The sequence below is a fragment of the Pongo abelii genome, chromosome 10 (assembly GCF_028885655.2).
Source record: "Pongo abelii isolate AG06213 chromosome 10, NHGRI_mPonAbe1-v2.0_pri, whole genome shotgun sequence".
Lineage (NCBI taxonomy): Eukaryota > Metazoa > Chordata > Mammalia > Primates > Hominidae > Pongo > Pongo abelii.
The window spans coordinates 14,229,464-14,255,003 of NC_071995.2; the positions used below are offsets into that span (position 1 = coordinate 14,229,464).

Genomic DNA, 25,540 nt, shown 5'->3' on the forward strand with positions numbered 1-25,540 from the left:
CCTGTACTCCACTTGCTGAGCTCTGGTGCTTTCCTAACCTCCTTTTGGGGCATCCAAGCCTGACACCCCCTATTTTCACATCCACAAAATCAAAAGCCCTGTTCTTTCTGTCTAAGGGATGACATCTAGGTGTTAAAAGGAAGATAATTTGAAAACAATGTCTTACTGATGTGTGATTAAACAAGCATCCAACTTCCCCAAAATTGTTTTTGTTTTTTATATAAAGGGTTAAACTGGAAGTTTAAATACATAAAAGCATGCCAAAAAAATGTAGTGGTCATGAAGGCCATTTGGCCCAGTTTACAGATTGCCTTGGGAACTATTTTCTTTAAGTCATTCCTACTTCTTTACTGAACCACTAATTTTTCAGATGCTGTAAGGATAATGTGGATAGGAAGAATCAATATCATCAAAATGGCCATTCTGTCCAAAGTAATTAATACATTCAGTGCTATCCTGATCAAGCTACCATTGACTTTCTTCACAGAACTGGAAAAAACTACTTTAAATTTCATATGGAACCAAAAAAGAGCCCACATAGCCAAAACAATCCTAAGCAAAAAGAACAAAGCTGGAGGCATCATACTACCTGACTTCAAACTATACTACAAGCCTACAGTAACAAAAACAGCATGGTACTGGTACCAAAACAGATATATAGACCAATGGAACAGAACAGAGGCCTCAGAAATAATGCCACACATCTACAACCATCTGATATTTGACAAACCTGACAAAAACAAGCAATGGGGAAAGGATTCCCTATTTAATAAATGGTGTTGGGAAAACTGGCTAGCCATATGCAGAAAGCTGAAACTGGATCCCTTCCTTACACCTTACACAAAAATTAACTCAAGATGGAATAACAACTTAAATGTAAGACCCAAAAGCATAAAAACCCTAGAAGAAAACCTAGGCAATACCGCTCAGAACACAGGCATGGGCAAAGACTTCATGACTAAAACACCAAAAGCCAAAATTGACAAATGGGATCTGATTAAACTAAAGAGCTTCTGCACAGCAAAATAAACTATCATCAGAGTGAACTGGCAACCTACAGAATGGGGAAAATTTTTGCAATCTATTCATCTGACAAAGGCCTAATATCCAGAATCTACAAAGAACTTAAATTTACAAGAAAACAAACAACACCATCAAAAAGTGGGTGAAGGATATGAACAGACACTTCTTAAAAGAAGACATTTATGCAGCCAACAAACTTATGAAAAAAAGCTCATCATCACTGGTCATTAGAGAAATGCAAATCAAAACCACAATGAGATACCATCTCGTGCCAGTTAGAATGGTGATTATTAAAAAGTCAGGAAACAACAGATGCTGGAGAGGATGTGGAGAAATCGGAAGGCTTTTACACTGTTGGTGGGACTGTAAATTAGTTCAACCACTGTGGAAGACAGTGTGGCAATTCCTCAAGGATCTAGAACTGGAAATACCATTTGACCCAGCAATCCCATTACTGGGTAAATACCCAAAGGATTATAAATCATTCTACTATAAAGACACATGCACACCTATGTTTATTATGGCACTGTTCACAATAGCAAAGACCTGGAACTGACCCAAATGCCCATCAATGATAGACTGGATTAAGAAAATGTGGCACATATATACCATGGAATACTATGCAGCCATAAAAAAGGATCAGTTCATGTCCTTTGCAGGGACATGGATGAAGGATGAAGCTGGAAACCATCATTCGCAGCAAACTAACACAAGAACAGAAAACCAAATATCACATGTTCTCATTCATAAGTGGGAGTTGAGCAATGAGAACACACGGACACCGGGAGGGGAACATCACACACTGGGGCCTGTAAGGGGGTGGGGAGGCTAGGGGAAGGATAGCATTAGGAGAAATACCTAATGTAGATGACAGGTTGATGGGTGCAGCAAACCACCATGGCACATGTATAGCTATGTAACAAACCCGCACATTCTGCACATGTACCCTAGAACTTAAAGTATTAAAAAAAAAAAAAAAAAGCAGCTCACATGGAGGTGCCAGTACTGCCAAGTGGAAGGGCAGAAGTGGAGTGGCTGCTTGTCTAGGCCATCTGTAACCTGGGGAAACTCATCTTGGAACATGGGTGTATTGGATAACGTGTGATTTCAGGGCATTTCCAACTGAGAGTTGAAGTTGCATTATAAAGACTTTCTTCAAAAGGAGCTGGAGAACTGCTGTGCTTCCCAACACCAAACTCCTTTTTGCCCCATTCCAAGGCAATGCTACCACAGCTGCCTAGCATAAACGCCCCTTACTACTGCATAAACTGTCTGGCTCACACAGAGTCCCAGCATGACAATTACATAATTGTGTTAAAAGCCCCTTTTTGATTACCTGGGTTTGAGAGGTGAGATTGAAATTCCAATTCAAGAGGAGATTCTGAAATGTTGGGGCAAGGTAACAGGGTGAGGCAGTCAAGAGAGAAATAAGTCCTGACAACTGTGATTACTGGAGAATAAAATAATTCTTGCTCCACATAGAGCAGGTCCTGAATGAATGAATGGCTGAATGGTACAGGTCTTTTTCAAATTAATCTCATGATGTGAGGTCTTAGTGTCCATTGATTTCTTCCTGTGTGTGTGTGTTGATCGTTCTCATGCCCTTTGCCTGGTGGATCCTGCCTGCCCTTGACTACAGGTATTCTGAGGATAGATACATTTATGACCATGCCAGACCCTGTGCTTGCAGATGTCCACCATATCCTGAAAAATGTACTTATAGTTGTCAGACCACAGGGATATTTAAGAAATCAAGCTATTCTGTCCACACTGTTTGGACTCCAAATTGTCCCAAATTATGTCAGACCCGGGGGTGACCTTTATATCAGGGGCCAAGTTGCACCAGGTAATGGTGCTCTGGGAGCACCCTGTCTGGTGCTGAGAACTGGCATTGACTTTGACTCTGCCTCCATCTCCACTTGATGCCTTCTCAGCCTTCTTGCCTCAGCATCAGAGGGTTAAAACAACTCCTCTAGCAGCAGCCTCTCCTCATTAGCAACCTGGAATCATTGCAGTGCTGAAGGCTGCATTGTTCTTCAGCATTTGAATACAATTTGCATAACGAAGCAGGTGAGAGAGCCTCTTGCCTGTTCAGGCAGCCCTGATTGGCAGAGAGAAAGGGATTTATAGGTAGTTGGCCACAATTAATTTGGTGCACTTTTAAAAGGATAAAAAGAATAGCAGAAAATTGCTCAGTGCTCCAAGTCAAAACCACATCTGTACCCTATGTGGTGTATGTGCTGGTGTGTTTGCAGGGATGGGTGGGTGTGTCATGTAAAGGCATGTGAGTTAATAACCTTGTGTGTTCAAGTGCATTTTTTTTTTCTGTAAGCAAAAAAAAAAAAAAAAAAAAAAAAGGCTCACTTCCCAGAGGTTCCTGAATCCCAGAGGTCCTCAGCTGCAAAGTCCTTCATGACACAATGCTGTTAGCCATCTTGTTCAATTTGTATTTGAGGCCCTATCTAGTTCAATTTGTATTTGAGGCCACTTGGAGACATCATTAGAAATCACAGTATTCTTTCTTCAGTACCAGGATAACACCCAGCTCAACATCTCTTTTGTACCCAGTCCAAAAAAGGTGGAGTCCCAGCTGTCTCAGGGTCTGTTGGCAATCAGTTCTTGCAAGAAACACAGCTGGCTAATACTTGACTCAGAAAACTGTGGTGCTAGTGATAAGCTGGGAGATGTATAGAGGAGTTTCATAGAATTAAGCATTTAGGAAATGAATATCAAGGTGGTTTATAGCCTTAAGCTACTCATGGTCTCCTTGTCACAAGTACTTCAGAAACTAAATACTGCTCTTGCTCTATTTCCCTTCTGAGATGAGGTTGGAGGGATGAAGTAGGGTGTCCTTCCCTCCACTCCATTTCTTCCCTCTCTGCCTTTTTTACTTTTCCCTTAAATGGAAGGTTGCTGAGAGTGGGATCTTTTCCTTTGTAGCTGGATTAAGTAAACACACTGGTTACTGCCTAGCAGAGAGAAAACATGACACCCAATAATATTCAATGTCTTTTTGATTCATTCATCCAGTCAACTCTCATTATATAAGTGGTTCTTAAATGTGCAAGGGGCTATATGTGCACAAATGAAGAAAACAAACTTCGCTGGAAATACTTTTGGTTAGAATGAACAAGGTCTCTTCAAGGTTCCTGTGCACTCACAGCTGTATAATGAGTGGTCTCTGGCTGGAGCCCTATTATCACTCCTTTGAGAATCCAAGAAGCCAGGCCAGAGAAGGTCCCCAGGACAGAGGCTTTATTAGATTCTGTTGCCTCAGGCCAATGCCTCTAGAAGCATGCCCCACTTTCCTATGTCCACACAAAGAAGACACAGGGCTCTGGCAGTGCAGTATCACAGGGGAAGATGCAGGCTGTGGGGTCAGCTCTCTGGATCAAATCCTGGAACCCTCACTTTCTAGTTGTGTGACTTAGGTCAATTTGCTTAATCCTTAGATGACTCTCCTCATCTGTAAAACGATGTTAATAATGGCGATCTCAAAGGGTGGGCAGAAAGATGAAAAGTAGTGAGGCAGGAGACTAGGGTCTGGAGGAAGGGAACTTAAGGCCAACTCCTGCTGAATCAAGGAAAAACATCAAGGTCTGGGGGCAGGGAATCTAAGGCCAATTTGCACTGACTTCCCAAAGCTGGATCAAAAAGAAAAAAACCTGGGCCTGGGGGCAGGGAACCTAAAGCCAATTAACGCAAACTTCCTGAAGCTAAACCAAAAGGAAAAACCCTATCTCCCATTCCCAGTAGCAAAGGATCAAAGGCTATTCTCCCTACCAACCTCCTCCTTCCACCAAGTCTCAGATGGAAAAGGGAGAGTGCCTTGGATTGGCCGTGGGCCAAGCAGGGACCATCCCTTTATCTGCATAGGGCACCAATTCACTTCAGCCTTTAATTAGCCACAGACCAAATCCTTCATCCAGACAAGGGGTAGCCAATAGGAACCTCAAATGGGGTACTTAAAACCCAGAAAACTTTGTAACCAGGCCCTTGAGCCACTTGCTCGGGCCCACTCCCACCAGGCAGAGTGCTTTCACGCTTTCATAAATTCCTGCTTTTGCTGCTTCATTTCTGTGTTTCATTACTCGGTTACTTTGTTTGTGTGCTTTGTTCAATTCTTTGTTCAAAATACCAAGGACCTGGACAACTTCTGGTCAAGACCCTCCATCAGTAACAGTAGAACCATATGTGAAGAGTTTAATAGTAGGCTTGGTACATAATATATGTTCATTACATAGTTCAATAATAAGGGCAGAGAGAAATAGGCAGGTTTGGCCCCAGGAATCCCAGTGGCTATCATCTAGCCAAGAAATAAAACTCAACGTGATGCCAGCTCTTACAGATCCTGCATTCATTCTAGTTGTTCTCCTCCCACTCTAGGGTGGGGTGGAAGGCGGTGTTGTCAGGGAAAGGAGGAGCTGCAGAGGCAGGAAAGCACTTCCTTGGCTGGCACCGCAGTGGTCTGGCATTGCCACTCCCTAGGCATGGCAGATGTCCTCCTTGCCAGGCAAGTTCTGGGCTCCCCAGAGATGCTCTCAGGAAGAACACTGGACCAACCTCAGTGCAGCTGGTCACTCACATCAGTCCCTTCAGTTTCTCCATTGGACGGCACCCCTCCTGACTCTTTCTGTTGCAGTTGCCTTATCTTGGGAAGAAAGCCCTTTGGGCAGGGAGCCTTGAAAAACATCTCCTGCAACCTCAGGCCCAGACTGCCTCCCTCCTTCCCATATGGCCTCATCTGGTCTTGAGAAACAGATCTATCTGGCCATTGCGGGGAATATGGCCCACCAGGCAGGGACCAGTTCTCACCAAGACCTGTCACCTTCAGTCTTCTCAGGTATGGGTCAAATGCCAGCCCTTCTCCATTCTAACTGCAGGGGGTGGATACCAAGCTCTCTAGATGACCCCCTCAAAGCAGCTTCAGTAGGTTAAAAGGTACAGAAAAAAGAATTCCGCAGCCCTCCAACAGCTACCCCACCCCCTCCACCACCCCAAAGTAGTTTTCTCTCACAATCCTTTTCTTACTTTTGATTTCCTGGCTACCTCCTTGGCAGAGTAGTGCCACAAAGGTGGGAGCTTTTGGCACCTGTATTTTTATTTCCAGCCGGTTGGACAGAGTCCTACTTGGTTTGAAAGGGTTCTCCAAATAATTTTGATATCAATGCACTGTTCTACCATACCACTTCCCTGGCAGCTACTCCTTCCTGTGCACTCCCAAACAGAAACAACTTCTCATACTGACTAGCCACGTACTTTTTAAAGTGAGGACCCGAGGCCTTGAGCCTCCTCTTCCTGACTTCCTCCTGGAGTGATGGCTGACAATCCAAGCTGCTCCGTGCTGAGGGAGTCGGCTTGCCTGCTCGTTTTCTTTTCTCCACTCTGGCCATTCTCAGCATCATGTTGGCCTGAAGCCAATGCTCCTGATGCTCTCGATCAAAGCCATCACCTGAGTGGCACTGGAGTAAAGTAGGAGAGGAAACATCCGAGACTATAGTGTTTTCAGAGTGTCAGCCACTTGATCTTTTAAATGGCTCTCTGTGACCCATGCTGGACAGGAAATCTCGATGTGGAATCGTAATCTAAATGGTTGGGCTTCCCTAGCCTCAGGGAGTCTCAGGCCCCCATCAGCCCTAGCATATGCCCAGCTAGGCTGAAAAGTTCCAAAAATATAGCAGGCTGCACACCTTTTCCACTCTTGCCACCATTACAGCTGGAGTCAACAAGCCTGAAACATAAAAGCCCAGAGCAGCCCTGGCCACAATTTTCATTGTGAATATAATTCTGACGTCTTTAAAACCTGACTCATTCTAGGTTTGATGCTTTTGGCCACATATAAATTTCCATGCTGCATTGTCTCAAAGGACTCGAACTTAGTTGTTCAGAAGTGAAACATTAATTGTTAATAAATTCTCAACCCACAACCCACAATTTAGTGAACTTATAAAAGATTAGCCCTCCCTGTACTAAAACATTGATAATTTTTTGTTTTTAATCAGAAAAGAATGTCGGGGAACTCTCCTATTTTATGTAAATAAACTTTGGAATAAAGCAACTGCCTTCAACAGTTAGCTAAATAGAATAGCTCTCTTATAGAAACAGAGACTTGGCTGTAAATAGATTTGAAATTTGGTGGGAATCCTCAGAGCCACTTGCTCCTCCCCACCTGGGAGAGTCAGTCTGACTGGGAGAGGCCCCATAGGGAAGCTACAGACAAATTCAATGATTCCAACAGTTAAAAGAAGTGCTCACTAGCCTCTCCCACATCCAGAACATCCAGATCTGAAAAGATAACATCCCATGCTGTGTACTTTGATTTTTGTTAATTAAAATTGTTTGTTGCCTATTTTTGGCTTTAATTTTGGGCCTAGTTCAATTCAATGCAGGTGACAAAACTGTGAATTCATACTCATGCTAGTTTGCATAGTTGCATTAAAAAAATTGTAGTTCCAGGAAGCCTCTGGTCCTCTAATATCTTGCATAGGGATACCTTTCTAAGAAAGGTAATACAGAGCAGATCTAGGACAGCATTGGCTTCTGATTACCTCCCTCCCTCCCTTCCTCCCTTCCTTCCTTCCTCTTTCCCCTCATACTCTCTCCATCTGTCTCCATCCTTCTTCTTCCTTCATTTCATTTCATTTTTGTGTTTCACAAAAAGATGAGTCTACTAATATCAGCAGAATGAGACAAAGCCAAATTCTTTACCCAGGTAAGAAAGACAAACTTTCTGATATCCATTTAGTAAATCTTCTATGCACATGGGAAACCTGTGTTCCTTGTGCAGCTTTGTGAGTGCTAAGTTACTATTTATCCAGTTATCTTGGTACCTTTATGTAGTCTTGGAGGGTAGGGGGGTGTGTGTGTGTGTGTGTGTGTGTGTGTGTGTGTGTGTGTGTGTACCTTCCTGTGTAACAAGGAGGATAAGGCTACAAGAAGAGAGAGGACACCTGCTTGCTTTTGATGAGAAAAGAGTTCCCTGTGCCTGATGATCAAATAAACTATCTTCCAGTTCTGTGATTTGGCACAGTCTAGAATATGAGAAGAGTGCATTAGTGTTTTTCTGCACAAAGGAATTGTGAAAATGATACATCTCACAGAAACATGTCCTCAATTCCCTTTGATAAGGACATCACTACTAAAAGGCCTCATAGAAGGTAGTGGGGAAGTGTGCACATAAGCAGTGTAGTATGTATTGTGAGAAACTAACATTAATCTGGCTCAAGGACACAGCAAAAGGGAGCACACAATGACACTCAGGTTTTGTATTGTCTCCCTAAAATTAACCAGCAAGGAGAAGACTGCCCATAAAGCATGTCTCTGCAAAGCTTCAGTGCAAACTGGATCCATTCTTCCAGGCAAAGGAGAGGGGAACTGAATCTGATCCCACTGTAAGAAATACTCACTTTGAAAAGATGGGGCTGGGAGACTGACAATGCAAATTGGGACAAAGAAGTCTGGGAGAAGCACTGAAGTCTAAAGGATGCAATGAGCTCAAAGTGCAGATTACGGAAGTCGTGAAGGCCTTGTATTAGGTCCCTGTGGCAGCCATAAAAAATAGCCACAAACAGAAACTTATTCTCACATAGTTCTGAAGGCCAGAAGTTCCAAAACAAGGTGTTAGCTGGGCTGTACTTCTTCCAAAGGTTCTAGGGGAGAATCCATATCTTGCCTCTTTCGGCTTCTGGTGGCTCCATGTGTTCCTGTGGCTGCATCACTCCAGTGTCTGCTTCCAACCTCAAATGGTCTTCTCATCTGTGTGTTTTCTCCCCTTCTATGTCAAATCTGTGTCTGCCTTTTTCTTATAAGAACAATTGTCTTTGGATCTAGTGTCTACCTGGATAATCCAGGATGATCTCATCTTGAGATCTTTAACTTAATTACATTTGCAAAGATTTTTTTTTTTCCAAACAAGGTCAATGTTTGTAGGTTCTAGGGGTTAGGATGTGGCTATATCTTTGGGAGGATACAATTCAACCCACTTCAGGCCCCAACAAGGTAGTAGAGCTTAGAGGTGAGGAATACAGTGTTAGAAGTCATAGGAAGGCAAGAAGCAAGTGGTCGTTCAAGGGAAAGAGGGCCGTTCAAGGAGAAGGGGACCACAAAAGAGGAAGAAGTAAAAGGCAACTGTGAAGGCTTGCTAGAAACTCAGTCATCAACTCTGGGTCATCTGCCCCCCAGGACTTGGAGGGTGACCACTACTAAGCCACAGGATGTTGAACTGAAGTTAGGGATCTCTTGTCTCAGTAAAGATGGATTCAGGAATTAGGGCTTGCGGGTACCTGTTGGGGGACATAGCAGACCCATTCTTAAATAATGCCAGAGGAGAAGTGAGGGTAGCCAACCCTGATGGACAGACCTGGGGCTAGCCAAGCCCCAGGGATCTGTTCTGGACCCATTTGGATGGAGGTCATCCTGGCAGGAATGAAGGAGGCTCAGCGCTTGGGACAGCAGTCCATGGAAAGGGTCAGACTGGCTCTGCCAATTAAGAGAACAAAAGGCAGGTGTCCTTCCCCCTCTCATGTGCATTCTGTACCTCAGACACTCCCAGGATTTGGGGAGTTTTACATTTTCCAGACCTGCTCTTGATTAGTAGCTCCAAGAGGAATAGTTGCCTGACAGGCCCAGAGGACTCCCATGCATGAATCATACCCTTACATTTTGCTCAGTACCTAGAGGTCCAACCCAGGCCCTCATTACTAGCTCCCTGGCTAGTTGGTCATGACTGCTACTTTCTCAATTAAGTTATTTTTAGCCCAGTATTCCACGGTCTGAGCGAAATGATCTGGGCCAGGAAAAGGGTGTGACAGATCGGGCTGGAGGTTGGCTGTCTCCTGCTGGCTTCCAGCCTAAAGTTAATAGGGCAGGAAAATAAATTTGTGCAGTGGAAGGCATGGCCCCATTTCCTCACACATGCTCAACAACCACCCAACACTTCAGGGTAGTTGTGGAGTAAATTTGCTTATCACCAGGCTGAGTTTGTTCCAGAACGCATATTTATTTATTTGCCTGCATATTGATTTAAAAGCCATGCCCTTCCTATATCCCAAAAGAATGTGAAGTGACTTCCAGACCCCCATGGAACTTCTTGGAAACACAGAAGACTCATTATTCATTTAGGTGTTACGTGGCCATCCTGATTGTACCTCCAGTGTTGCAGACAAAGATAGCTACCCTCAGTAAGCAGATGAGCACATTTTTGACATTTGAAAGTTAATAAAACTCCTCTAGTTCCTTGAGGAAAAGAGCTGCAACATATATTTCAGGCATGTGTCACAATGGTGGCAGGCATGTGTGAAATCGTTTGCAGCCAGGTACCCTTGAGAGCCCAATGGTCAAACGCCAACCTTCTGTGACTTTAGCAGCCTCCACCTCCCTGTGGGCTTCCTTCAGTCTGACCCCAGACCCCACTGACCCCCTAACTGTCCCTTCTCACTCCTGGTGCCACCGTTCTCCACCATTCAACAGTAGCTTAAAGCTAAGGGTCACTCTATACACAGGTTAAAGTCAATTTGAGGGCCATTAGCCTGCCCAAGTACTGGAAATCACCATTATTCTCTATTTAAAATAATGTCTCTGAAAGGCTTATTAAATAAAGTGCAAATGTTACTATACTATCTAATTATTATGGCTCAATTAATTAGATAGCTACATGTTAGTAGGGGGAAAAGATCTAACTTGTTAGGCTTTGATAAGATAGATGGGAATGTAGGAAGAAAAGTGAATAACTGGAAAAAACATCAAATAGCATCAGGGTCTAAACAGGGTGGCACACTGTTCAGGGGCTATAGTGAGCCAGGAACACCATAAGGGCAAATTATTTAACCTCTCCAAGCTTCAGTTGCCTCATCTACAAATAAAGATATTAATAGCACCATTATATAAGATAATCTATGAAATATATTTGGCATGATGCCTGGCTTGTAAGAGCTGAAAAAAATCTTAGCTGGGATATTATCGCTGAAGTCATATTAATAATAATAATAACAATGATAATCATTATTATTATTAGTAATAGTAGTGGTGGTGTAAAAGTGCCCTGTTAAGTGGAATCAAGGCATTACATTAAAGGATAGGGAATTAAATAGGAAAGTGGGGGCAGGGGTGTCAATTCCAATCCTTATCTATGTCACAGCTTTCCCTGAGATTAGCTACAAGAGAAACACCCTGGCAGAGTGATTTTAGAGCCAAATACACAGGGACTCAAATTTTGGCTCTGTCACTTGGTAATGTATAACTTTGGGGAAGTTACTAGTTTTCCAGAGTCTTGGTGTTCCTATTTGTAAAGTGAGAATAATCATACCTGTATGAAGATTATCCAAATAGCATACACGGAGCATACAAAATGTACCTAGTGCCCAGAAAATATGTCCCACTCCCTCACTGGCCAAGCTCTTTTTCCTTCATACTATGGTTGGCAGACTGCAAAATGAGAAATCCATCTGGATGGGTGAGAAATATGAGAATGCATTGTTGGCTCTTTGTTAAGAGAAGAAAGATGTCACTAGCTCCCTTACACCCTCCTCCCACTGGGGGAGCTGATGGAATGTACAGTCGGGTTGCTGAATGTTCGAACTTGCACCCATATTTAGGTACAGCATGTAGTGGAATAATTCTGAATTCACTGTAATGTGCTACCGCAAAATGGAAGCCTTCCAGTATAAAGGAGTACAAAAATAGGTTTTCATGGAAATTTAACTCTGGTTTTCTACCTTAACACAAATGAAATCTGAGTACATATTTTTTCTGCAAAAAAGCTGAAGATAATTTTTAAAAAAACTATAAATTGAATGGCTACAAATATCTTTCCATTATCGCTCCAAGATATTTATCACTTGATCTGAGTTATACGGAAGATATATCATCTGTAATAGTCAAAACAAGTTTAGGAACCCTTCTCCATTTTAAATGTTACTTCCTTGATGAAAATCTAATCACATTGAAAAATAATCTTCAAAATCACCTCATTCCTTTTCTCAACATTATTGTTTGAATGTCTTTATTCTTTTTCTAAATTCACAGAATATACTTCCTCTCATGCATTACCATACCCTGTCCCAATAATTTGTTTTCTTTAGGTGTTAGACTGTAAGTAAGTAAGACTATAAGAATTTTAACATTTTAAGTATATTTTCAGGAAACTCTCTTTCTGATTTATATAACTGTCTCTGACACTGATATGCAGTCATTAGTTACTTAAATGTTTTTTATAATTATGTAAATCATGTTGACAGATTCTGGTAGGGTGTTTACACTTTACTGTTTTGTCATCTGCGAAGTTCTGAAATGTATCAGATAACCATTTACAAAGTAGACAGCTGTTAAGGGGCACTTGCTGACTTGTTGCTTTCTTTGCCTGTGATGCTGGGTCCGTTGTTTTTGCCAGGGGCTCTTAAGTAAATACAACCTCTCTTCCTCTCTCCCCACAGACTTTTTTTTTTTTTTTTGTCTTAATGATGACCAACTTATGGTCATTGACTTTGTGGAGTTCATGGTCAGACAGAGGAATAGGTGGTCAGGTATAGGCCTATAGATTATTGTAACAGAATGTGGAAGATACATGTTATAATAAAGATTTGAATAGTTGCCATAATAGAGCACAGAATGACTAATTTCCCAGATGAGCTAGGGAAAGCTCCACAAATAAAGGGATCTCTAATCTAGGTTTTGAAGTTTCAGTAGGAGTTTGATGAGTGAAAAAGTGGGGAAAAAAGCCTCCTAGGCAGATGCATAGATAGACGTATGGTTGAAAAAGATGAACAGTTGTGAGGATATCAGATGCAGGAACCCAAGCATTGGCCAATGAGACTGCAGAGCTGGGGTCACAGTGGAAATTATTTGCAAAGGTCTTGAAAGTCTCTCTCTCTCTCTCTCTCTCACACACACACACACACACACACACCTGTCTTCATTCTATAAAACAAACTGATGGGCTCCAACTTTTAGAACATAATCAGCATGGTACGCAGGACAGACATGTGAATATCCTGTCTGCTTTAAGAAGCCTAGAAATGATACTTACTTCAAAATCATGGAAAAGAAAACTATCTTCCTCCATCTCAGTTATGCTTAGTTCAAACAGAAAAACATTCAGTTGTTACTGCGAGGTCCATGAGGGTAAGAGAAAGATAAGTGCAGTATGCCAAGTAATTTTTGAGACATTTGAAGGAAGCATTTTGATACCCATGCAGATCCTCCACTTAATAGCCAAGAAGGTCTGCGACCTACCTCATCTCTGCCATATTGATGCACAGTGACATGATCTCACCATACAGTGCTATAACCATGCATAGGACATGAAACACTACACCCCTGCCATGTCATGCATGGTAACATGGCCCTGCTATACTCTGTGTGGTACATAGTCTACTACATCTCTGCCACAGCCTCATGTGAAGACATGGTCTGCCATACCTCTGACAAGTCTACACATGGGGCATGGCCCATCAAGTTTCTGCAACATCCATGTTTTAGGGTGGTGCCTTAGTGCATTTTGTGTTGCTGTAGAGGAATACCTGAGACTAGGTAATTTATAAAGGAAAAGAAAGATTCAGTTGGCTCACAATTCTGATGTCTGGAAAAGTTCAAGTTTGGGCATATGGTGACATCCTCAGGCTGCTTCCACTCATGGTGGAAGGGGCAGGGGAGCCAGCATGTGCGGAGATCATATGGCAAGAGAGGAAGCAAGAGACAGGGGAGGTGCCAGGCTCTTTTTAACAATCAGCTGTTGGGGGAATTCTCATGGGAACTAACAAAGCAAAAACTCACTCAGTCCCACCCCTCCCAAGGGAGCCACTAATCCATTCATGAGAGATCCACCCCTGTGACCCAAACACTGCCCATTAGGCCCCACCTTCAACACTGGGGATCAAATTTCAACATGAGATTTAAAGGGATCAGACATCCAAACAATAGGAGGTAGGCGTGGTCCATCTTACCCTAAGCCACATCCAAGTATTGAGCTCTGAGGTTGTTCTCCACCCTATTACTATCCAGGTTACAGAAATAGTCACCAAAAGGTGATTGTGGTAGTGGCTGCAAATGGGGGGAAAAGGAGGTGTCCAACTCAAATTTTAGTTAGGGTTGTGCTGAAAGATGTTGATGAAGGAACAATGAGAGAGAAGTTTAAAAATGGATTAATACATGGATGATATATACATAAATGTATCATAAATCATGAGATAAGTAAATAAAAGCTTCCAAATAAGAGAGAAAAAAATACAAGAGAGAGAATTTTTTTTAAATAAGGAAGAAAAATAAAGCAAAAAGGAAGACAAATCAGAGAAACAGATAACACAAAGGGGTAAACACAGTGGAGTATATATTTTCCACGGGCCATGATGCACCCATCTCCTCAGTGTGTGTACACAGCGGCAGCCCTGTAGTAGCACCCCACGCTGGCAGCCCTGTGCATATAGGCCACCCAACCACATCCAACAGGAGGTACCATGCACTAAAAAAAAATATATAAAATATATATAATAAATATATCTTATATATAATAAATATATCTTATATATAATAAATATATATTATATAATATATGAAATATATATAATAAATATATATTATATAGAATATATAAAATGTATATAATAAATATATATTATATAGAATATATAAAATGTATATAATATATATTATATAGAATATATAAAATGTATATTATATATTATATAGAATATATAAAATGTATATAATATATATTATATAGAATATATAAAATGTATATAATATATATTATATAGAATATATAAAATGTATATAATATATATTATATAGAATATATAAAATGTATATTATATATTATATAGAATATATAAAATGTATATAATATATATTATATAGAATATATAAAATGTATATAATATATATTATATAGAATATGTAAAATGTATATAATAAATATATATTATATAGAATATATAAAATATATAATAAATATATATTATATAGAATATATAAAATATATAATAAATATATATTATATAGAATGTATAAAATATATATAATAAATATATATTATATAGAATGTATAAAATATATATAATAAATATATATTATATAGAATATATCAAATATATATAATAAATATATACATTTTCTCAAGATACTATTTATCTTCTCCACATGCTTTTGAATGTTCTTGATAAGTAGAGATGCAGAAGGAAAAATGAGAATCTGAGCCCCTGAAGAGAATATCTCCTCCTTTTCATTCTTCTCAGACCATTTGCTTAAGTGTGTAGGGTTTTAGGTTGGGAAAATCTAATCCATGTGCAAAGTACTATTTGGTCTGAAGACACACCTGTCTGCAGCTCATGGCTTCATCCTGGGGGGGTGGGGGTGGGAGTGGAAAAATATCACATTTCCTAAATCTTAAGGAAATAGAGTAGAAAATTTGTTGTGAGCGCAAGTCTCCAAAATTATTTTGGCCATAAGCTTTATGGGACACTCCATGAAAGTGGCTCCCATCCCTAGTCTTGGTTACATAGTTTCAGGAGACAGATCTCCCATGGAAAATGTGATGCTTCAGGCAGACTGGAGGGTCAGATGTAATTAGAATGGGTTTTGTACATCCTCATCCAGCAGTGATGGAAAACAGCAGACACTTTCCCTTCTCTCTCAACTGCATAGGTCCACAGGAGGCCTGCAATTAGTAAGGGGGCAGCCCATTCATCAGCACCACACAGGGGCAGTCATCCAAATCATCCAGTTAAACAGCAGTTACTTCTCTTCAAGACACAATGCTTCTTCCTGCTCAGCCCCAGAAACAATGAGTGTGCAGTGGAACAAAGGGAGAGCCCACAGCCAAACACCACTGGGAAGAAAAGGAGGCCATCATGCACCCATCTCCTCAGTGTGGGTACACGGCGGCGGTCCTCTAATAACACCCCACACTGGCAGCCCTGTGCAGATAGGCCACACAACCACATCCAACAGGAGGTACCACACACTCAGAAAGCCGCTAACATACCAAGCCCCTTATTTGCAGCCTAGGGTGTACTAGTGATAACTTTTCACTAATCAGGAGGCCAACATGAAGTCATATGATTTCAGTAGGGAAACTGACTTCTACTCCCATGTTCCAATACAAGGAAACATAAGAAAGAACGGTCAATTCCAAAAATTTAGAAGACAAGCAGGTACATGAGAACTTTGAGTATGGCTGAGAACAGGACTGAGGGAAAGATGGGAGATTTCAAATGAGTCTCTTACCTTTTTGTCGCTCAGGCCAGAAACCTGGTCCACATATTCCTCTTGGATCATGAAGGCAGCTAAGTTGGCAGTGTAGCTGGCCAGGAAGATGACAGCAAAGAAGGCCCACACTGACACCATGATCTTGGAGGTGGTCCCCTTTGGGTTCTGCACAGGTACGGAGTTGTTAAACACCAGACCCCAGAGCAACCAAATAGCTTTGCCGATGGTGAAAGAGGGGCCACCAGGCTCTGGCATGACAGAAAGACAAGGACGAAAGTTAAGCCATTGTGGCTGGTTCTATTGAAAGCTACAAATACACAGGGCGAGTCCCTGCTCAGAGCAGGAAACCCTTCCACTAAAACCAAGCCCTTTTATAAACGGCTTTTAAATTTGAGAGTGTGTATCTGTCTTTTCCAGGGACTCTCAGGAGGGCTGCAGAGGGTTCCTTAGGAGAAAAACCAGAAAATCCTGGGGTGTGTGTGGGATGGTCTTTCTTGAACTAACAGTCATGACTCCCCTCTGGAGGAGCCATCAACCTGCCCCCATATACAAGACCCCCTCAAGATTACATCAAAACTGAGTAAAACAGGCCGACTATGTCACTATGGTCACACTTGGGTCATGACTGTCATTTTTTCCTAAATTTTATATTTGTATCTACCAAGAATGCATTTTAACTTCCAAAAACATCAGCAAGAATTGTGTAAGATTTTTTTCTACCATTCATAAACCCTCTCCAAGTCTGTTTACACTGACGCTAGATGGCTTAGAATGCACTTTTTCCTGATTTTTCTTTAGCTTCTAGCACTTAGCACTCAATGTTTCAAAGACAACCCTGATCCCACTCCGATGCCAACACTTCCCAGCTGGTTTCCTGCCATAGAAGCTTGTGTGTAAAAGAATATCAGGGGCCAGGCGTGGTGGCTCACGCCTGTAATCCCAGCACTTTGGGAGGCTGAGGTGGGCGGATCACGAGGTCAGGAGATCGAGACCATCCTGGCTAACACGGTGAAACCCCGTCTCTACTAAAAATACAAAAAATTAGCCGGGCGTGGTGGCGGGCGCCTGTAGTCCCAGCTATTTGGGAGGCTGAGGCAGGAGAATGGCGTGAACCCGGGAGGCGGAGCTTGCAGTGAGCTGAGATCACGCCATTGCACTCCAGCCTGGCAACAGAGCAAGACTCCGTCTCAAAAAAAAAAAAAAAAAAGAATATCAGGACGGCCAAAGGGGAAGTCATAGAATCCTGGCCTAGCTACATGCATCTAAGGGGAGACAGGAAGCTGCTTTTGACTTTGATTTCCCCCCACCTAACCTTTCACAGACAGTGCTTGGGCTTCTGCCCATGTATGTATTGTGACCTCACTGCAATCTCTATTTGCTGATGGTAAAATCTTGCCTGTTGTCTGAATCTCCACGTGGCCCCTCCACTGCAGAAATGAACATCTGCCTGCACAGTTTTACAGCATATTTGCACAGGTCTTATGATGTAATCTGTGATCCTGATAGCATCTGCTCAGCCAAATAAATCATCAGGGACAACTCATGTTGAACCTGATATCTAACTGTGCACACACATCTGTGCATGTGAACCTTATTTCATGCAACAGATGTGTAACTAAAAAGTTGTTTACAAATCAAAGCTTTATAAATTGTAAAATGCTCTAAGGAGACTTGATATTTAAAGTGGCCCCACGTTTAATTCCTCTGTGAAGACAAACATCCTTCGGTAAAGTGAGTAATTGTAAGCCCTCGCTCTGAGCTTTCTTTGCAAATCTGGATTTTCGGCTCCTGTTATTTTTTCAAGGGAGAGAGGCAACGCACACTGACTTTAGCTCTTGACATTGCCAACCTAAGTATATACTCATGTGATTCCCAGATGTTCCACTTCTTACTGGTGCCACACAGGCTGGGATATAGGCCATGGCTTCTGGATGAAGCACAGGTGGAAGGCCCCTGATTGTACCATGCCGTGGAGACACCCCAACTCCCACCTCAGAATACACAAACCAAATTAAAAGGTAGGTCTGCACTTGGAAATACTTCAGTAAAGTGGTGTTTCACAGCTTGGACTGTGAATCCAACAGAAGCATGAGGAAGATTTTATAAAATACTGCTGCCTGAAACCCTATACTCAGAGATTCTTATTAAATTGGTGTAGGGTGGGGCTGGCTATTTTAACATGCAACCAAGATAGAGAAACACTATTTTGAAACATACAGTGGTCTAAGCCCCAATCTAGACTTAGTGAATCAGAAAATGAGGTCCAAGCACCTGTGTCTTTTAGATGCCCCATAGATCATTCTTATGTGTAGCCAGGATTAAGAATCTTTCCTCTTGGAGGTATAATTCTAGGATAGAGCTCACATTCTGGAATGGAGAAGACTCAGAGAAGGCAGAATATTTCTTAATCCTGGGGTTCTCAGGAAGTTTTAGAGGAGTTATTTACAAGGATCCCATGGTCCTCTTTAGAAATCATGTGAACTTTTAAAAACTGTCATAAATGCCTCAAACACATGGGTAGCCCTCACATCTCTGGGTCTACCTACCCAGGAAACTGGACCATACCCAATAATAGCTATGAGTGAGAATTGGTCTTTCTCATTCATTTTATTTCCAACACCCAACTTTTATACTCTCTGGCAAGGGGGTTGAACCAGGGGCATATGCTTTGGAGATGTGGTACCTCAGTTGTGATCCTTTGGCACTGGGGAACTCAACCAGCCACAACCACCTGCATATACCCTGGGGCAATCCATTTCTTCTTGTTCTTAATATGTGTGTACAATCTGCCTTGTTAGCGACATCTGTTCCAACAGACTGCCCACAGCCTAAGGTTATCAAAATAGTTTCCTATGACATGTTTATGCTATACCCATATCTACCAACAGTTTTTCCTCTCCTTTACTTGGGAGTGAAACTAGGCTTGGGGCCAGGCATAAAGCAGACCTATAGATTCAAACTAACATCTTAACTGGGGTATTTCTAAAGAGACGCCAAGCTGGTGACTTAGAAATGTTCACCTGAAGGTTCCTTTTCAGAAATGGATATGCTAGGGAAAATGCAGATAACAAATGAGGAGTCCAGAGATTTGAAAATAAGGAGAAAAAAACTGGGGAAATGCAGTGGTTCCAGCTGGCCTTACCTCTGCCATCAGCGAGGCACCTGTTATAACCCACAGGGCTGAAGTACTCAAAGACAAAGACAGCCACGGCTGAGACGATGAGCAGCATCACAAACATCATCACCCATACGTCAGCACTGAATGGCTCTGGGGAAGGGAAAAAAGCAGTGCTCAGGGTTAGAACAGAGAGCAAAAGAATTCAAATTAATTCACATATTCATTTCATATTTTAGGGGGTGGGGAACAAGCCACAATGTGTTGTCTGCCTTCAGGAAGCCAGGGCCTAGGTTAGATTGTACTGAACTATTTTCTTAAAGGTCAAGGATTGCCTTCCTTCAAATACATGAGAAGGACAGCTTCATGCCCGTGAGCCTTTTAGGTTGTAGAGGCAGTTTCTGCCATTATTGGACCAATATCTGGGTATTTCAGTAAATGGTGCAATTGGAAGAAGCACTAGCTATGAAGTGAGTGAGTTGTATTAGACTGACTCAATTTATGTTCTCATCTATATGCCCACACCATGTAATGGAGGTCTGGAAATGCCTTCTCCAGTGCTTCTGAATCTTGCAGATACAGTCTTTCTCAACAGACCTACCTACTATTTTAGAGTTGAATTTGTTCAGGAATAATTATGTACAATAAATAACCAGCCCCCTTTCCCCGTTGTATCATTTCTCCTAAACTTCCTAGCCTAGATTCACTTTTTCAACCTACTTTGATGTATTATATGTTATTACACATCATTAGGGTATGAGAATATAAGTCAATGTTAAAGAATCCTTCCACGTTAAATATTATTATCTGCAACAGTAGGAATTTAACAAGCGACAAGGGAACATGCCTAAGCTGTAATTCACAAACCAACTACAATCTATCCCCCATTACCAAGTGATAGGGTTGATGGGACAAGACTGGGCAAGGCAGCAAGAATGTTCCACACATGCTTTCTTTAATATCTTTAATCATGTGTGCTGAATCCTTTCCAATTGAGCTAAATATCTCTCTGGCTTGGAGGTGTCCAGAAACTAGATACTATATTCCAGAAGCCATCTCTGTGAAGGCCTATAAAAAGGGACAATCACTATTCTGTCCCATGATACAATGCTCCCTCAATTGTGTCTCAAAATAGTTCTGGCCTTTTTAGCTGTCACAGCACATTGTAAACTCATAACTAAGTGAATTAACATGCTGTTTTCTCCATCTTCCAAATCATTAATAAAGATGAAGTTTAAAAAGAAGAAAAATTGGCTGAAAATTAGAAAATATATTTCTTACTCTGAAACCTACTTTATTATTGAACTCCCAAAGGAATTGTAAAAGCCTGGTCACTTAATCAATTTTAAAAAGATCTTGCTAAAGCCCCAGTGCTTAACACACCAACTGTGAAATGCAAAACCTTTCAATGGCAGCTAGAGATGGGAGCGTAAGAGGTACAATTCAAAGGCTCTCTCCAGAGGTGCGGAGGAAACCTCTGCACGCTTGACTCTAATTGATTGCAAATTCTACCCGGATTTCCCTTTTGTCTAAGATTGGGGAATAACTGAGTAAAAGCACCACCTCTACGGTCTTTTCCTCCCACTAGGCCCAGGGAAACTTTCTATACACAAAATACATCGTCTGTTTTGGTCTTTACAATTTAGAAACTATTTTACCACATACTATACATATAATCCTTCTAATGGCCCTTTCATTAGGGATTACCTTATCTATTTTATGGAGGAGTAGACTAGGACTGAGAGAGGTCAAGGTTCTTTCCAATTCATACTCAGAAAGCGTCAGGGTCAGGTTACAAACTGAGCCAAAAAGTTTGTGTTTTTTCATTGTATTACATTGCTCTTTGTCCCCAACGCTGGTTCCTGGGTTAGGGGCTGAACTCTGAAACGGCCTTATTTGTACTAGAACACAGGTTCTGAAGGCTAACATAGCTGGATTTCAATCCTAGAGCTTCCAGTTATCAGTTAAGAGACTGCTGGAAAATGGCTTAATATGTCTAAGATTCAGTTTCCTAAGCTATAAAATGGGTATAATAACATTTTATGAGTTAATATAACCAAAGGATGTACAATGATGCCTGGCACATTACATAGTAGGTGCTCAATAAATGTTGGCTTCTCTTATCCCTATAACTAACTGCTCTTCTGAACACAGATGTAAATACACTGTGCCTGACATTTCTATGCTATTCCAGGGATATATTAATGTACCACTGGCTCTGCCAGTTCAGAAGTTAAGGTAGTGCTGTACTGACAAGGTTAGAATTAGAATGTGGTTTTGTTTGTATCTCTTAATGTTCCAATTATCTTTGCACAGGAAAAAAAAAAAGCAAATAAAATACGTACAGCAGCTATGAGAATTACTGCATACAGTGTGTACTATCTAATCACATTTCACATAAAATTGGCAAGGCTGGAATTTGCTTCACTGTGAGTAAGATTAGCTAAGAAATTTGAGTAATTTATAGAAAAATTCTACGGAGCCTATAACTCCACTTTGCAATGCATTAATTGACTTAATTCCCTATGGTTAGAGCTTAAAGAAATGTTAGTCACTGTCTACTGTAATAGCCCCACTTAAAAAATGTTGATGTCCTTTAGAGAGATGGTGACTCGTCCAGGGGCTTATGGCTTGTTTATGCCAAACCCAGTCTCCTTTCTGCTAGCCGAGTGTTCTATTTTCAACGTGATGTTTTATTTTCCAACCCCTCATTCCACGGCCCCTGCAAAAAATATGGGGTATGAGCTCACAAAAGACCTCATTTAATTGAAATCTTGGCCTCATCTCACCCAGTTTTATATCACGTCTGAGATTTTTGACATTTAAGTGATGCTGGAGAGGATGGTATGGGGAGGGGTGCAGTGGGGTGGGAGGAAGAATCAGATCAGCTCTATCTGGCAAAGCCTCAGAAAATTTGCGTGGAAACAAAAAACCTTTTTTGGTAGCACTGAGCACAATTCTTGCAGATAATTAAAAATAAATAGATATTTCAATGATATCCAGAATTAGAAATTATTATGGCAGGAAGCAGCCTCAGAGATCAGCCTGGCTGAAATGACTTCTCCTGTGGATGAGGAAACCGAGTCCCCAGATAGAGTAAATTTGCTCAAGGTCACATGCTGACTAAATGGCAGGAATGGGACTATAGTAAAGCCCTCTGAGGACCAGCCCAGTACTACTTTCTTAGACGGCATTATGCTTTCCTATTTTTCTGGATGTTCATCAGCTTTGGTGTTTGAGAGTAATTAATTTTGAAGTCCCCTAAGTGAAGTCCCTGGCTGAGTTGAGCTCCTAGCAAACTACCTTCTAGCTGGAAGAGCCTGGCCATGTGCTCCTTCTTTGTTCCTTATTTCACTTCCCCATCCATATGTCCATTTCCTTCCACCAGCAAACCCATCATTTACCTAAGAAGGCAGAAGGTGAGACAGTCCCATTGCTGCGTGACACCATGACACTGATGCCTGTCTCTATGAAGGGCACAGAGAAGTCGACCACCTCCGATCGTTCCTCATTGATGGTGAGCGAGCCCACCGCCATGTAGGCCCTTTTCATGACCACCTAAAAGAAAGGTGCAATGCTCCAATTAAAACATTCAGGAGGGCAAGGGACCACCATGAGGAAAATACAGCCTAGCAGTGGTTTTCTTTGTATAGTGGGAACAATACATCTTATTTGCCATTTTATATTTTCTGAAATGCATAAAGTGAGCATGTTTTAAACATATATTTAAAAGAAGGAAAATAAATGAAAATGGAAATGGAAACAGCCCTTGTGAACACTCACCTCTCCAATCATACCATTCCAGGTTCCATTGATTTTCTTCCCATGCTTGCCATTGGTAACCAGGTAAAGGTCATAGGTGAACTTCACAGATTTAGAAATTTTCTTAAGGATGTCGATACAGAACCCCTTGCAGCATTTTTTGATGTAACCCGGCTCCTCATCTGTTTTATTCCTAGCCAATTAAAGAAACAAAAACAAACAAACCAAAAAGGCTTTGTACAAAAAGCCAACATTTATTACCCTTTGCCATTAAAAAACCTCCAATCCCAAAGCAGGCCCCCTTCACAGCTCAGCACAATTTATACTAGACTCGAGTGAAGAAATAAAACAGACAACAGACCTGCAATATTCTCATTATCTCGTCGCATTGAGATATGTTTCCTCTTAATTTTAATTCTCCTTTGAAGTACAAAATACGTAAGAAAAGGGTGCATATTTGAAGGCTTCAGTTCAATGAATTTTCAGACTGAACTCTTATTAATCAGCACCCGGATCCAGATACAGAAAAGTTACCAGCACCTGAGAGGCCTCTTGTTTCCCACTCTAGGCACTTCACACCAAGGAGAACCATTATCCTGACTTTTAAAAGCATAGATTAGTGTTATATTTTTCAAAAAATGGTTCTAAATCTCAAGATTTTGGGACATGCTGGCCCAGGAAAACATATTTGAACACCAGAAGTAAATTTAAATCTCCATAAACTTGAGGTCCTGATCATTGAGGCCAAGCAAGACCAAAGAAACTCTAGCATAGGAAGTTAGCCATCATTTTCCCAGGCCACCATCTGAACAGAATGAGACATCAGACCAGAGGGTTGCCAGGAATCCCACGGCTCAAAAGCAACTAGAAATCAGACACAGTGCCCAATTCTCATGCCTCAGGTCTCAGGCCAGCCAAGTGCTAACAGGTGCATCAAAGCTGACTTTCCCATGCCACCCAAAGTCATTGAGAGGATGCCATACTCAGTGACTATGCGTTTTTGGCAGGGGACTGTGTTCCTCATGCAGGTTCCACTCAGAGGGTCCACACTTTCCACAATGACAAATGGTGCCTCCTCCAGGGTCACAATGCTCAGATGGTCATCCTCCTGCTCTTCAGTCTCTGGACACATTCGGGGCCACACATAGTACTTCATCTGCAGGGACTTGTCTTTCCACTTCCCCACCTGCACAAGGATGAACACAAGAATCAGAAACCACTGGCCACAACATAACAGCCTGTCCCAGTATTGTCTGAACAATCCCAGGAAGCAGTTGAACAAAAGCCAACAAGTGCCAACATTGTACATACTAGAGATAGGAATACTTTTTAAATCATATGCCCCAAATGAGACTACTGTGTCCAAATGTAAGAAAGGCAATACATTCATTTATCACTCACTTACCAGACATTAAATGAGAACCTACTATGTGCTGGCACCCTGCTAAGACCCAGGGCTCAAAGAAGCATCATTCTATCCTTCATGAAGCTCACAGTGAGTGGAGTCAGATATGTAAACAAATATCTTGCAGCACTGTGTAGTAAGTGCTGTGAGGATGCTGGAGTTCCCTGCATTATCTGTGGCTGCCAGTTTTTTCTATTTAACTGTAACAAGGAGCATGATGGTGAGAGGAGCAGATAGCTTTGGAAAGGTCAACAGAACGATGGGAGCAAATGAGCCAAAAGGATGTGTTTTGGCTGTAGAAGTGATCAGTGGGGAGAGCTAGGTGGATCTGAATTGGAATAAAATTACAAATTGGGATTAAAGAATACCAGCACTGTTTGGGAAGGGAGCACAGTTAGGCTGGGGATGAACATGGGTCAATGCAGATGTGCACCTCCTGGGCTGGGTGGAAGCCCTGGGATGAATCAGATATGTCTCTCTGTGAGCCACCACCTATGGCCACACAGGCTGAGTGCCCCAACACCACGGAGCACCATCCACATGGGCTCCAATGTGAAAGGCCAGTGCCCCTGAATCATGAACATAGCGGCCTGCTGGCAACCATCCTGAGAAATGTATGTGTTCCATTATTTTTCAGAAGAGCCACTCATTCCTATTTATAAGGGAATCAACATGGCTTTGTTGGGGGGTTCTCACTCTCTGTCTCATTGAGTTTAATGGAGAAAGAGGGAACACTTGTTTATTTTCTATAACTGAGCATCTTCAATTATCATAAGGAATTATGGATTGCAAGCACCTGCATTTTCTCAATCTATTATTTCCACCATGCAGCAATGCAAATTAGTAGAACAGGTGAGACACCAGGAACTACAGAACTACTTAATTTATTAACTACAGAAATCAATAAGAAGCAACAAGTTGGTAGGACTTCATAAATTTTCAAGCAAATCGGCTTGGATTTCCATATTAATGCAAAACCCAGACTCCCTCCTTCTTGGTTTCTTTGTCCAGTAGCCTGCATAGCCACTGCCCTTGTG

At 41.7% G+C, this 25,540-nt stretch overlaps 1 protein-coding gene and 1 long non-coding RNA gene across 4 annotated transcripts in view; one reads left to right on the forward strand and one right to left on the reverse strand.

Moving 5' to 3' along the window:
- GRIN2B (glutamate ionotropic receptor NMDA type subunit 2B) overlaps nucleotides 1-25,540 on the reverse strand; it is a 442,920-nt gene that overhangs the window by 52,453 nt on the left and 364,927 nt on the right. For both annotated transcript variants that reach the window (XM_002822968.3, XM_063712040.1), the window contains exons 7-11: nucleotides 24,082-24,284; nucleotides 23,120-23,291; nucleotides 22,741-22,894; nucleotides 19,364-19,489; nucleotides 16,240-16,469 (exon numbers count right to left, since the gene is read on the reverse strand). In XM_002822968.3, coding sequence (XP_002823014.3) covers nucleotides 16,240-16,469; nucleotides 19,364-19,489; nucleotides 22,741-22,894; nucleotides 23,120-23,291; nucleotides 24,082-24,284 — 885 coding nt within the window. The remainder of the gene's footprint in view (nucleotides 1-16,239; nucleotides 16,470-19,363; nucleotides 19,490-22,740; nucleotides 22,895-23,119; nucleotides 23,292-24,081; nucleotides 24,285-25,540) is intronic.
- LOC129049063 (uncharacterized) overlaps nucleotides 1-25,540 on the forward strand; it is a 58,767-nt gene that overhangs the window by 29,525 nt on the left and 3,702 nt on the right. Inside the window, exons 2-4 of one of the 2 annotated variants that reach the window (XR_008511833.1) lie at nucleotides 16,255-16,394; nucleotides 18,098-18,239; nucleotides 22,725-22,853. This is a non-coding gene — a long non-coding RNA (uncharacterized LOC129049063). The remainder of the gene's footprint in view (nucleotides 1-16,254; nucleotides 16,395-18,097; nucleotides 18,240-22,724; nucleotides 22,854-25,540) is intronic. The other variant, XR_008511832.1, reaches the window with a different exon arrangement.